The 14,637-nt window shown below is 45.6% G+C and overlaps 1 protein-coding gene across 3 annotated transcripts in view; it reads right to left on the reverse strand.

Annotated features, from left to right (window-relative positions):
* The window catches only part of LOC103172046 (rho GTPase-activating protein 40), a 44,788-nt gene that overhangs the window by 21,174 nt on the left and 8,977 nt on the right, over positions 1-14,637 (reverse strand). Inside the window, exon 1 of one of the 3 annotated variants that reach the window (XM_007884853.2) lies at positions 1,211-1,900. The exons of the other annotated variants lie outside the window; for them this stretch is intronic. Coding sequence (XP_007883044.2) covers positions 1,211-1,335 — 125 coding nt within the window. The 5' untranslated portion in view covers positions 1,336-1,900. Of the gene's footprint in view, positions 1-1,210; positions 1,901-14,637 lie in introns of those variants that run through there. 3 annotated transcript variants of the gene reach the window in all.

A 14,637-nucleotide genomic window follows, 5' to 3' on the forward strand; every position in this document is an offset into this window, starting at 1 on the left:
AATTCACATCTAAGTAGGATGACAATTGTCGCTGAGCAAATTGAACGACAAAAATATAATCCTTGCATTTGATAGAGCGCCTTATTGGGTCAAAATATCTCAAAAAGACCTGTACTGTAAAGTGTAGTAACCCGTGTATTTGTACGTTAACGCAGTGGCCGATTTGCACTCAGCAAAGTCCCACAAACAGCCATGGAGTGATTAACTGACTTCATTCTGATAGGACCGTCGGCCAGAACGCCAGGAGAAAACTGTCCTGGTCAACAATCCCCCAAATAAAATTGGTCACTCAATCCACGGCTGTTTGTGGGACAATGCTGCGCGCAAACTGGCTTCCGTGTTTTGCCCACAAAATGCAGTCAATGCACTTAACTGTATATCCTGTGAAGTGCTTTGAGACACCTCGACATGGTGATAAGGTGCTCTATCAAATGCAAGGATTATTATCTCTGTCTCCTCGCTGGAGAGAGAGAGAGAGTCATTCCAATCTATCCCACCTGGGCAGAAAGTAGAACTATATCTCACACCACATTCATTCAATAAGAGAACACTCTGGCAATGGAGAAGATCAGTATGTTCTGTAGACTTGTGAAACTTTCTGGGGATTTTTCAGCCTAGTTTAAGTCACTTCTTTGGGTCCTTGGCTCATCTTTGTGTCTGTCTCTATCTGATGCGACAAACCTCCCCTTCCAGAAGGTCCACATTACAACCCATTTAAATTAGGCACCGCTTTGTAGGGAATGGGTTTTAAATGCCAATCCAACACATCTTTCACTTGGAAGCAACAACAAACAGTGCTGAAACACTGTATGCAGCGATTACTTAAAGTTACAGAACTTATTTTACTTACTTAGAAACACCCAGTTTCTAAACAGGATATTTGGAGTAAATCATTTTTCCTAAATATATATTTGTGGGTAAAAGGCCAACAAAAACCGACAGAGAAACGTCCACACACAAGAAACCCTTCAAAGCAGCGTTGAAACAAAATGATCCCCAAATTAATTTCCACAAGCACCGGCAGAGGGATTGTTACAAGGTTTTTATTCCAATTAAATACTGTATTAAATGTAATTCTAAATGAGGAGAGGAAATAAGTTTATAACCTCTGGGTTTCAGCAAAGTCAGAGCCAGCAACATTGCTTGCAACAAAAAGGCTAGTTTCTGAATTATAATGTAATATTAATTGAACGATAAAGAGACCTCTTACCTCGGAGCAAAAGAGCCCAGTGAGTGTCTGCGGAGGTGCTGTGGACAAATAGCTGGTCTTGGAATTTTCGTTCTGACTGAACCCTGAACGTATTTTAAAGTACTGCCATTTTGATCGTGTGCCATCTTCAGATTAAACGCTTCCTCCTTTTTTTAAGATTTCTTTTTTTTTAAATGGAAAAAAAACTCCCAAAGAGGCACTCATTCACTCACTCTCTCTCCAAAAAAGACCTTGCTGCCTGCTCTCTGACAGGCTCGCACGTGAAATCCCTTCAGCAAGAATTCAAAGTCCAACCTACAAGAGTGACGTCAGCCTATGTTTCAACTGAACGCGTTAACTCCATCCACTCACCACACACTTACTCTTTGACATAAAAAAAATAATCAACTATTTTGAGATCTATTCGACTGCTCTCCACAACGATCTTATTTCACAACAGCTCGATATTCAATATTTACCTTTTCTTAATTGTGACACCCAAAGCTCAGTGTTGAATGTAAATAAGGAAGTGGCCCTTTCTTTATTGCGGAACAAAAGTACCACAGAAATGCCTGGTGTTTCCAATCATAGGTTAGCAGGTTCTACTCCATTCCTTTGCCAAAGGTTAGGTGTCAGCTTGGCTGAATCTTGTGACTTCAAGCTCTACATCGGGAATTTACCCTGGAACTGGAGTGGCAGTCTTTTCAGCGCTGGTAGAGGTTGCATTGTCGATGAGACATTAACCCAAGGCTCTGTCTGCCTGTTCAGGTGAACATTAAAAGATCCCATGGCACTGTTTGAAAAAAAAAGGAGTTTCTCACAGTGTCCAGGCTAACAATCCAACCCCCACCCCCCCACCCCCTCCCCCCGATACAATTTGTCATATATTCCCTAGCTATTTGCAAGATGCTGCTGTGTGCAAACTGCATGCTGTGGTCAACAACAATAAATTACATTTGTACAGTGCCTTTTACATCAGGAAGATGTCCCAAGGCGCTGGATAGCAGCCGAGGGACACCCACTCGAGCTGGCGGTTGGGCTCAGGAGGGGTGGAGGGCGAGGAGAGTAGGGGTAGGAGGGTGACCAAAGGCACGGTTCAAGAGGAGGGTCTTGAGGGTCTCTGTCCTCGCCTCAGCTAAGTCATTCTTTTATTCCAAAATCTACCACAAACCAACTCCTCCGTCCACCCTCCCACGCCTCTGTCATCCTCTACTCCAACACCAAATGCGAGAAGATGATGGATTTCTTTGAGTCCAAAATTGAGGGAATCCACTCTGCCGCCTCTAGCCCCTCTACCAGCACCCCATCACCACCTCCCGCTCCCCTTCCAGCACCCCCCCATCCCTCCCTCCATACATTTGACCCTGTCTCCCCCTCTTAGCTCACCTCCATCATTTCCCATACGAAACTCACCATCTGCTCCCTTGATCCCATCCCAATCGCTCTCCTCACCTCCCAGCTCCACCTCCTTTCCCACCTACTAACAGATCTTGTTAACCTCTCCCTGTTCACTGGCACTGAACCCATCCTCCTAAAGATAGTCTTCATTACCCCTACTTTCAAAAAAACCTTCCCTTGACCCATCCCTGCTCTCTAACTTCCGCCCCATTTTAAACTTGCCTTTTCCGTTAAAGGTCATGGAACAATTCGTCGCTTCCCAGCTTCTCTCTTTCCTCTCTCAGCATTCCCTCCATGAACCTCTCCAATCTGGGTTTCGTGCTGCCCACAGCACAGAGACAGCCCTGGTCAAAGTGACAAATGACATTCTGTCCACCTGCGACCGGGGCTCTCTCTGTCTCCTCGTCCTTCTCAACCTCTTGGCCGCTTTCGATACTGTTGACCACTCTATTCTTCTCCACCACCTCTCCTCTCACCTCCAACTCAATGGCTCTGTTCTTGCCTGGTTCCAATCCTACCTTTCCCACCGTCTGCACTTCGTAGCCACCAACGGTTTCTCCTCTAGCCCCCTCTAGTTGCTCAGGGCTCTGTCCTCAGTCCCCTCCTCTTCAATCTATACATGCTCCCACTTGGTGATGTCATCTGCAAGCATGGGGTCAATTTCCTTCCACATGTATGCGGATAACACCCAACTCTATCTCGCCACCTCCACCCTCTGTCTGACATGAAGTCCTGGACGAGAGCCAACTTCCTCCAGCTCAATGTTGGCAAGACAGAGGCCCTCCTGCTTGGCTTCCAGCAGCACCTCCTCACACCTCAGCCACTGACACTATCACCATGCATGGCTGCACTCTTCACCTCACCGACCCAATCCGAAACCTCAGTGTCCTTTTCGACCCTCAGCTATACTTGAAACCCGACATTCGTGCCGTAACCCGTTGCACACCTACGTAACATTGCCCGCCTCCGCCAATGCCTCTCACCGCAGGCCGCCGAGACCCTGATCCACGCTTTCATCACGTCCCAGCTTGACTACGCCAACTGCCTGCTCACTGGACTTCCCAACTCTTCCCTCCACAAGCTGCAGATTATTCAGAACTCTGCAACTCGTGTCCTCTCCTGCACCAAACTCCGGGAACCTATCACCCCCATTCTTGCCCGGCTTCACTGGCTCCCCATTTCTCAGAGAATCGAGTACAAAACACTCGTTCTTACATTCAAGGCCCTCCACAGTCTTGCTCCCTCCTAACTCTCCGACCTCATAACCCTATATCAGTCTGTCCGCTCCCTCCGCTCGACGGACACCGGCCTACATTGGTGGTCGGGCATTCAGCATCTCTGCTCCCACACACTGGAACTCTATCCCGCAATCCCTCCGCCTCACCCCCTCTCTTGCTTCTTTCAAGTCCCGTCTAAAGACCTTCCTCTTTGATCGTATCCTCACTCCTGGCACCACCACCCACAAATGGTGATGGAACAAACACAAGAAAGTTCTTCGAACTTCTCCTGAAGAGTTTCTTAACTTATTTGCAACTTTTTTTAAAAAAAAGACAGCCGGCGTTGACACAGGTTGAAATGCAAGTTGCGAGACGAAATGTCTTACTATCGGAAGATGCGTAGTTAGAAGTAATATTGTTGATGGTGCCCAAGTGCGTGGGAGGTGAGGGCAGAGTCATAGTTAATATCAGTTAAGCAAAACATTAACAGCTCTACACTGCATGTACAGTCCTTCAAGCAGAATGCTTCGATGGAGAGAAAATGGTAGTAAATGGGGGAGGGTGTGGTTGGTGGGTTGGTTGGTTGGAGGAGAAAAAAAACACAATTCACCAGAGAATGGTGTCATATCTGCATTTCGGGAGAAACGCACTTTGAAAACCAGTTAACCCTTTCAATGCCCACTTGAGCGGGCATGGACAGAACCTGGGTTTCAACGTCTCATCTGAAGGGTGGATAATCAGAAAATAATATGAGCTCACACAATAAAGACAACAACACAACAAAATAATAATATTATTATTATTCACATCAGGAGGACGTCCCAAGGTGCTGTCCCAAGACGTCCCAAGGCATCAGTGTTTCAGACCTGAGTTGGGGGTTGGGATTGGGGAGGGTGGAGGGCAGGGGGGGAAGCAGGGTGAAAGGTCTTGAGATGAGTCTTCCCTCCCCCCTCGGGTCCAAAAACCCGACTGCCCAGCGCCCTGGGACGTCTTTCCGACGTGAAGGGTGCTATACAAGTGTAATTTGTTGCTGTTATTGAGTAAATTAATAATTAACAAAAGGGCCAATAAGAAGAATGTCAGGAGGTACAAACAGACACTGGGAGTGAGACAAAGTGTGTGGTTTAGAATGGTGAATTATTGAGAGTTTGGATGGACAAATAAACCTTGATCTGGATCGAGTTATAGCACAGTGCGGACTAGTTAGACCGAATGGTCTGTTGCCACACCATATCTCTAAAATCCCATTGTGTTGTTCCCAGTGAGATTTCCTCCCACCAACCGCCACCACCAGCCCCCATCCCGGATCAGGCATGGCTGTGATGCTCCCACGATCTGCCAACACTCAAAACCCCAGGACCGCAGGCGGAACGGGAAATGTAGGGCAAAACACCATCTGAAACAACCACCACCAACTTGAGTATATACAGCCCCCTTCAATAATAACCCTTGAATTTGATATAGGGCCTTATCACATCTTCGAGACGTCTCAAAGCGCTTCACAGAATATACTGTAAAGTGGAGAGACTGTGTATTTTGTGGGCGAAACGCGGCAGCCAATTGCGCACAGCAGCGTCCCACAAACAGTCGTGGATTGAGTGGCCAAATTATTATTTTTTTTCAACTTCATTTTATTTTTGAAGGGATGAATACCTACGGAAATCGATTCATCAATCGACAAACAAGCAGGTTCCTACTTACTGCCAGGTAAACAGGGGCGTGTTCGTGGTGTAAGGAAACTTACCTAAGGTTTTGCCCCTTATGTTTATGTAGGAGAGGGCTTCAGAAAGAAGGGGCCAGACTCGCTCGGACCTGGACTAACCTCTTCCCAGCTCCGGAAGCGCTTGTCTGCTCCTCTAGTGACTGCTTGAGTGCCAGCAGTCACCAGGGAAGCTTCAAAAATAAAATGAAATTGAAAAAAATAACGCCAGACCCAACTGGGGTGGGAGGTCAATGAGTGACCAATGCTAACAAAACTAAACCTCGTTGGCAAGAGTTAACTCTTAAGATCGTGTTGTCCCCACTCCACTCATCCTCTCCCTCCTATTTCTTTCTTTCTTGTCCTTTCACAAGCTGCTCACTCTAATCAACCTTCGCCAAGTTTCCTGCCTCCACGCCTCGTGGCTGGAGCCCGTCACTCAAGCAGTCACGATAGGAGCAGACAGGCACCTTTACCTGGCAATAACAGTGGCGCCTGCTATCGGACAATCGCACATTCTGTTCATACTTTGCAATCGGAATGGTCTATTGCTTCAGATTGGATAACTATTGAGTTAACTATTTCAAGCATCTCTTCACATGCCATTGTTTCCATTTCTAGATGTACCAAAGGTGATAGTTACACCGCAAATGCAAATGTATTTAAAGTCGCAGGAGCTGTGTGTTCATCTTACGCAAAACGAACACTACCAAAATAGTCGTCGACATTGTTGGGAAGAAAAATTTGGCTCCAATGAAGTTTCATTCACATTTCCCTCCAGAAGCTATACCTGAGCTGCAGATAAACTTGGTCACTCGCTTCATGGTGAGATTCCGCTGTGTGAAAATTGAACACCATATTTGCCTAAGAAATACACACTTTTCAATATATCTTGTGAAGCGCTTTTAGACGGCCTTCTGACAGATGCAAGGATTATTTATTTGCTTTCCTTTCAATTCCACTGTGCCATACCCACAGTATACTTCCCATGTATAATGTTCTGGTCAAGACTACGACAGATTTTAACCTGCGACTGATGCTTAAACTAGTGGATTTCACAACTGTATATAGAATACATAATCTGCCCATTGTGGCCCAGATTTTTGCTCAATATATAATTCTCTGCCTGTCAAAACCATCTGGCATCAACTCAATTCCCTCCTAAACTGTTTCTGTACCACCATAGAATACAGGATTGCCTTTTACTCTGTGTCACAAAGTGCCAGGGTTCAAAAACATTAAGAGAAAGTGCATGTGGAAATGGGGTGAATTAATACAAACGTTTTTTAAAATCCTTTGGAAACAGCCATTTGTAACCACGTTTTATGCATTAAATTTTGGCTGCTTCAGATTGGAACCAAATTGGTGCCAACTAGGCAGACCGTAGGCCCTCCACTTCCAACTGGCTAAATCCTTAAAAAGTAAAGGATTTGATGATCCATAACATTAAGGATGGCAGCTTGGTCAGGCAGAGTTTGAACGTAAGTGCTGTGTTACTTCGGCAATCATCTCAACTAAGGCAAGTTAGCCTGCCACTGGAAGCTTTAAGGAAAGCACGTCCACAATACTGCTTGGAGAGCATGTGGGTTCTGATGCTGAGAACAATTGGTTTGAAGACAACTTTGTAAGTTTCGGGACTGTGCTTGCAATCTGTAGGCTAATGTTCTATTATTACAGCCTACAATACAACCGGGTTGTTAGTCGATTGCTGAATAGCTTTGCAAGGGTAGTAAACACCCCCCAAAAAATTGGTTACTCAATGCACAGCTTTGTGCACAATTGCCTGCCACAAAACACACAGTCAATACACTTTACAGTATATTTTGTGAAGCGCTTTGAGACGTCTCAATGACGTGATAAGGCGCTATATCAAATCCAAGGATCTTTTTACAATTAAGCCAACATTTCGTGCCTATTTTGAACAACAAAGATTGTTCTCTTCTTCAGAACCTGTTTGTCACAGGACTTTTCAATTTTATTTTCAGGGCAAAACAAAGCAAGCTGATAAACCCTGCACGCTTCAGAAGTGAGTCAAGTTGCACGAGCTTCAGATTAAGTGGTTCCTGAAAAACAGGAGGTTTTGTGGAACTGAACACTACAAGAACAACAACAAAATTACATTTGTATGGTGCCTTTCATGTCGGGAGGATGTCCCAAGGCACTGGATAGACAGTGTTTCGGACCCGAGCTGGGGGTTGGGGATGGGGAGGATGGAGGGCAGGGGAGGGAAGCAGGGAGATCGAAAGCACGGTTGAAGAGGAGGGTCTTGAGGTGGATCTTGAAGGTGGTAGGATGGGGTTCCAGAGGGTGGGGGCAGAGTGGCAGAAGGCCCGCCCACCAATAGTGGTTTGGGATGTCCTCCCGACGTGAAAGGCGCTCTATAAATGTAATTTTGTTGTTATTGTGTTGTTGTTGAGCAAGGCGGGGGACGTGAAGCCGGCTGGAGTCCGCTGAGCGGAGAGAGCGAACAGGGTGGTAGGGGGTTAGGAGGTTGGGGTGGTAGGGGGGAGCAAGACCACGGAGGGCTTTGAAAGTGAGGACCAGGATCTTGAACTGTATCCTCTGTGTGATGAGAAGCCAGTGGAGTCGGGCGAGGATGAAACACTGAGAGCGACTAATAAAACATGGCATTTTCTCGGTTGTTCTTTTCCCCTCTCGATCACTGCAACAGCCAATGGCAAAATCTTGCGATTTGCTAAATTAAGTCCACTAGCTCCTTTGCGTTCAAATGTAGTCATTACTCCCACACAAAACAAACACATTTATATCATTGTGACTTTTGTACTATTTAATAAGAAAAATAATATTTGCATTTCATAGCACTTTCATCTGCTGCACTTCATTGCCAAGGTTTGCCCACAAAACACCCTAACTTACACCACTTTACAACATTTTGAGATACTTCAACAATGTGATAAGGAGCAACGTTAAATGCAAAGATTAGTATTACAATACAATATTACATTTGTACAGTGCCTTTCACGTCGGGAGAACATCCCAAGGCCCTGAACAGTCCAGGGATTTGGACCTGAGCTGGGGGGCGGGATCGGGGATGGTGGAGGGCAGGGAGGGTGGCCGAAGGCTCGGTTGAAGAAGAGGGATTTGATATGCGCCTTGAAGGAGGCGAGGTAGGGAATGAGGCGATAGGAATGTAGGATGGAGGGTGGGAGCAGAAAGGCTGAAGGCCCAGCCGCTGATGGTGAGCAGAGGGAGCTGAGGCCTGCTGAGCAGAGGGAACGGACAGGTTGATATGGCATAAGCAGGTCACAGAGGTAGGAAGGGGCAAGAAGGGGCAAGACGTGGAAGGCCTTCAAGGCAAGGATGACGATTTTGAACTCTATCCTCCCGGGGATGGGGAGCCAGTGGAGTCGGGCAAGGTTGGGCGTGATGGGGTCACGGAGCCTGGGTGGGAGAGGACACGAGCTGCAGAGATCTGGATGAACTGCAGCTTGTGGAAGGAAGAGTTGTGAAGGCCGACAAGCAGGGAGTTGGCGTAGTCAAGCCTTAGCTACGATGAATGCGTGGATGAGGGTTTCGGTGGGCTGAGGGGTGAGGCAGTGACAGAGCCGGGCGATGCTGTGGAGGTGGGAGAAGGCAGAGCGGGTGTCATGGCACAGATGTGGGGTAGAAAGGACAGTTGAGGGTCAAACAAGATGCCAAGGTTCCGGACTGGCTTAGTGAGGTGGAGTGTGCATCCCCGGATAGTGATGCTATCAGTGCCTGAGGTGAAGAGGCGTTGACGAGAGCCAATCAGGAAAGCCTCGGTCTTGTTGACGTTCAACTGTAGAAATTTAGCTCTCATCCAGGACTCGATGTCTGACAGGCATTCTGTCAGGACAGCAGTCGTTCAGGAATTGAGGGTGGAGGCAGAGAGATAGAGTTGGGTGTCATCCGCATACATGTGGAAGTTGACCCCACGACTGCGGATGATGTCACCCAGAGGGAGCATATAGTATCACAGTTCAACTGTAATGCCGTCACCTAGTGGTTATGGTAAAAGTGTACATTCGGGGATTGAGAAAACCACCAATTGAACTCCCACGCCCCACCCCCCCACCCTCCAGCTTAAGAAGAGAGAGAAAGCCTACAAGGAAAAATGGTCACATAGATAGAAAGCTAAGTCACTTGTTTGTACAAAGAAAAGCACTCCATTCTGTGCAAATCCAATCCAAACCTTCTCCATCTACATCCTCACTCACACCAAACCCCACACATCAACCTCCCCAGTCTTCGCCAGATTCCACTGGCTTCCTGTTTCCCAACTGATCGATTTCAAGGTCCTCCCCATCGCACTCAAATCCCTTCATGCCCTCCCCACCTTTGTGATCTTCTCCTACTCCATCAGCTAACGTGGACCTGCACCGTCTCCCCGCCCTCTCTGCACCACCAAAAGGAACAAGAGAGAAGTTGTGTGTTTATTGAGAAGTTGCTCCTGATGTCCTTGCCTGACAATCCCCCACATAAGATTGATCATTCACTCCATGGCTATTTGTGGGATGTTGCAGTGTGCAAATTGGCTGCTGCATTCGTGTACAAAAACACAGTCACTGCCCTTCAAGTAAATCCTGTGAAGATGTTTCCCACAATACTTATTCTTGCTTGTTTTTATTATTTTAATGCGAAAGTAGCACAAAAAAAGAAGACCACTAAAGTGTCTGAAATCTGCCAAATAAAAGGAGAAAAAGGTGCATCTTAACGCTGGGTGGCAATTGAAGAGATGCAAGGAAACACAACGGAGCAGTTACCCGATTTGTTATTTCCATGCACTAAGTTTTCACGTCCACAAGGGGACAGCACATACCTCTCTGTGGTTTCCTGATTCTCTCAATGAGAGATGCAATCAAATCCTTGGATATAACGCTGTACTTTCGAAATGCAACACGGAATTACAGCACCTAGCTATCAGGCAAGCACGATTCCTACCTCAGCCGCTTACTTCTGACTTCAATGACTTTCTCCTGCTCGCTCTCTCTAACTCCTCGCCACTGAGCAGTGTCGAAAGTAAACCTCACACTGATCTGTATAAATCGTACAATGGCCCAAGTCGTAAAAGTGCCTAAGTTTCTATTCTATACAAGCTTGACATAACTCGTGCTTTCATAAGGCGTATCAAACGTATGGTCCCAACTGATAATAACAATAATAATCCTTGCATTTGATATAGTGCCTTATCCCGTCTCCGAGATGTCTCATAGCGCTTGATAGCATATACTGTAGAGCGAATTGACTGTATATTTTGTGAGCGAAACTGATATGACTTATGTGAGGCTTACTGTGTAACCATAGCAACATCCCCTAGTGCGACTGCCTGCACGAGTTCTGCAGTGACAGTTACTTACATCACTTCTCACTTGTTGTTCCTCTTTTCTGTCTGATCCAACATTTTCTCAGTTTCAAATTGCAAACAGACGCAAAGGAAACCCACCCCTGCGCTCCCACAACACGTCAGCCACGTATGTATGAACACCATACAAAGCCCCTGCCTTAATGTCATTGCAGAAAACCTCAAGGTTAATTCAGACCACCTCCCATAGAGGGGTCGGCATGGGAGCTGGCATGGGGTTATTATAGGCTATTATACACTTTGCCGTGTCTAACCCTAACCTTCTGCCTTTCACTGTCAGATGCTGACTGACTCGTTGTGAATTTCAGGCCTCAACAGTCCTCCAGTCACTGCAGAAAGTTAAGAGTCTGGTTCAAGCAGAAATGAAACACTGGTCTCCATCACTCTCTGACCTCTGAAATGCACACACATTCTGATTCAAGCCCAGAAATCAACACTTATTTGTTTTTTGCACAGAGAGAGGCTGGACTGCCGAGCACACACAAAGATCGCTGTCAGTCGAGCTCCAACCAAAAGCTTTCCTCCTGTTTGAGGTAATGGGATCCTTGAAGCTCATATTACGATATGGGTTGCATCCTAGCCACGTGGTGTAGAAAAGAAAACCAGCCATGTTTCCGTCCTGTCTTAATTTACAGCAGATGGCTTTAAGATGACTGCTGCTCCAGTTTCCGTTGGATTATTTGCGGGAGCTTTAGCAATTTTGGTGATAAATTTGTGCCCCTGTGTTAGGGAGGGTGGTTTCTGGTTTCCTAATGTATCGCCTGATAATAATAATAATCCTTGCATTTGATATAGCGCCTTATCACGTCTTCTGGACGTCTCAAAGGGCTTCACAGAATTTACTGTAAAGTGAATTGACTGTATATTTGTGGGCGAACCCGCAAACAGTCATGGATTGAAAATGACCGATTTATTATCACTGGGGAGAGCTCGAATCCAAACTCCTGACAGTCCAGCACTTTGGGACATCCTCCCGACATGAAAGACGCTGTACAAAAGAAATTGTGTATTTATTTTTGTAGTGACTGTATGTTTTGTGGGCGAAACGCGACAGTCAATTGCTCACAGCAATCACTATGCTTTACAGTATATCCTGTGAAGTGGGTCGCGATGTCTCAATGACGTGATAAGGCGCTATATAACATGCAGAGATTATTTGTTTTATTTATTATTTTTGCTCTCTTTTTCCTCTCTGTTGATAGTTAGATGTGTTTCCAGTTGGTGGTTAACAGCCCAGTACAATTCGTCCCCCACTGGTCTGTTTCACAGACTGGAACCTGACGCTGTAAAAGGTCATCGCCTCAGAGAGTCACTGATGCGGTTTTATTTGATTTTGATGGCATCCACACTGTGGCTGCACTGGAGCTCTGAGGTGCCAAGTTTTTCAGAAAGTCTGAATTTTTCTGATGACATCCCTTCTCTTGGGAGGTTGCCCAGCAAAACATCAGCCACTCTCTCGCTGTCCTAGTTCTCACGCCCCATCAAATGTCCACCCTTCCTGGACAATTTACTGAAGGTTTTTCCAGATCTCATCTCGTCTGTGGTAGACCAAACACTGTTTTTGTTTTGTGTCTCATGCCTCACCCCCACTCAAACACTTGCTCCCCACACATTAAGTGTACAATTGAGGGCAGAGGAGTTTGGACTGAGCACTCTGAGATGCCGTCCAGGGTGAAAGGCAATATATAAATGCAAGTTGTTGTTGTTGTTGTTAGTGGATAACGTTAAACAGTGAGGGAAAACAGATTTTAAAATGAATCGATGATAACTTTTGGAATTATTTTGTGTCCTGGGAACGTTCACCTTGGAAAAATAGAGAGAAAAAGCCTCTGCTGTATACCCAACGATGATCACGAGGTTCAAAGCATGAATAAAACTCAAAGAAAATTGGGAGTGGAATAATCTCGCATTTTTAACTATTGTCCTGCTTCGAATTGCAAACACGCAGTACAGTTTACAGTTCAAAGTCTCTAACGTGGCCAAGCTGGAGTATAAAAGGGGAGGAGGCTTGGGTGAAGTATAAATACAGGGATGGATCTGTTGGGCTGAATGGGCTGTTTCAGTGCAATTCAATGCAACTCGCACTTGATAGCAGTTGGTGTAAATAAGTACTTTGAGATGAGACATTGAACGTGAAATGATACTATTAAAATGCCCAAAACAAAATCTCCCAAAATGCAAAATACTGCAGATGCTGGAAATCTGAAACAAAACCAGAAGTGGCTGGGAACACTCAGCAGGTCAGGCAGTATCTACGGAGAAAGGAAGGTGAGTCAACGTTTCGGGTCCACGACCGACCCTTCGTCAAATTCTCTCTCCTCTTGAGAAATAAATCTAAGCCTTGATACGCTGAACAGGACTTCAGGGTTCCAACACTGCCATGAACCCCTGATCTCCTGCCTGTGGAGTGTGCTGCACAGAACACATGCACAGACGGAGAGACAGACAGACCCACAGAGCAGACCGAAGCATAACATTGCTGATTTGAGAATAATAATCCTTGCGTTTGCTGTAACGCCTAACGAAAAGCTTTCAAGACCTTTCAGCAAATAATTTTGACTCAAAGCAATACAGTTAAGCAACGTAATTCAGTCGCAGTCACAGGCATTGAAAATGTGGATTTACTGCATTCAAATTTAGTTGACAATTGGGGATTTCCTTGGACTGTACCCTTGTGGTAAGGCCACGGAGAGGGTGGTGTGAAGGGGATTTCACTCCTTCCTGCTTTCTCTCTTGCCCTCTCCCTCACCCATCCCTGTACTTAGGAATAATAGTCACCACTATGATATCGAATTCCCATCACCACACACTCCTCCCACAGCAAAACAGAAACACATTGTTCATTGCCCTTGGGACATTCCAGCGAGCTTGCCTGATTAAACATTTAATGTCACTTTTATAGCCCTCTTCCTGGCTTTCAGTGAAAAATGGTGTGACCTCCACGAGCAGACATGAGGAAGGCAAGACTTCAAAGTTGCTTTGTAGATCAGAGGTGTGTGTGCGTGTGGGGGTGGGTGTTGGTCAAAATCACGTCTTGAACATTTCACGGCGTTAATTATGATGCCTGCCATAAACTGGAGAGATAGGATTGGAAACATAAAAGCACAAAAATGTTACGTGTACAATCGATATGAGGTACTCCCTCATGCCTGTTCTTGTGGCAGTACAACCGCAACAACTTGCATTTATATAACACCCCTCATGCTGGGTAGTGTCCCAGAGCGCTAAACCTGCAAAGCTCCTGAAATATCCAACTGTTTGGAGCGATTTTCTCGTAAATTGCATTGCTCCTAATTTACACATTCTTTGGAACAATGCAGACTGTATTTTGTGCTGCTGGTAAACTCCACAGAACAAATATAATTTTGTATTGTATATTGTAATACACTGTAAAATGAATTCACTGTATATTTTGGGGGCAAAACGAATAACGGAGCTATCAGCAAATATGAACGTGCAGAAAATATAAGAGTAATAATCATTGCATTTGTTATCGTGCCTTTTACATTGGGAGGATGCCTCAAAGCCATTTCACATGATTTACTCGAAAGCTCGGCTATTTTCTGGGCAATGCTGCAAACATTTTTGTTAAGACACTTAATTTCCGCAACAAGAGAAGTTGGGAGACAAAGCACAGACCTTTGGCACAAGCCCTTAAGATCCATTTTTTAAAGTCCTTTTGATTCCAAAAAAAGACTGTACCCTGCACGTCTCTCCTTCCTCTTTTATTTAAGAAACAACAGTTGTTTCCCTGATCTGAAACTTCCAACGGCTCCAATTGATGGTTCAA

Source organism: Callorhinchus milii, unplaced genomic scaffold, assembly GCF_018977255.1.
Source record: "Callorhinchus milii isolate IMCB2004 unplaced genomic scaffold, IMCB_Cmil_1.0 Scaffold18, whole genome shotgun sequence".
NCBI lineage: Eukaryota > Metazoa > Chordata > Chondrichthyes > Chimaeriformes > Callorhinchidae > Callorhinchus > Callorhinchus milii.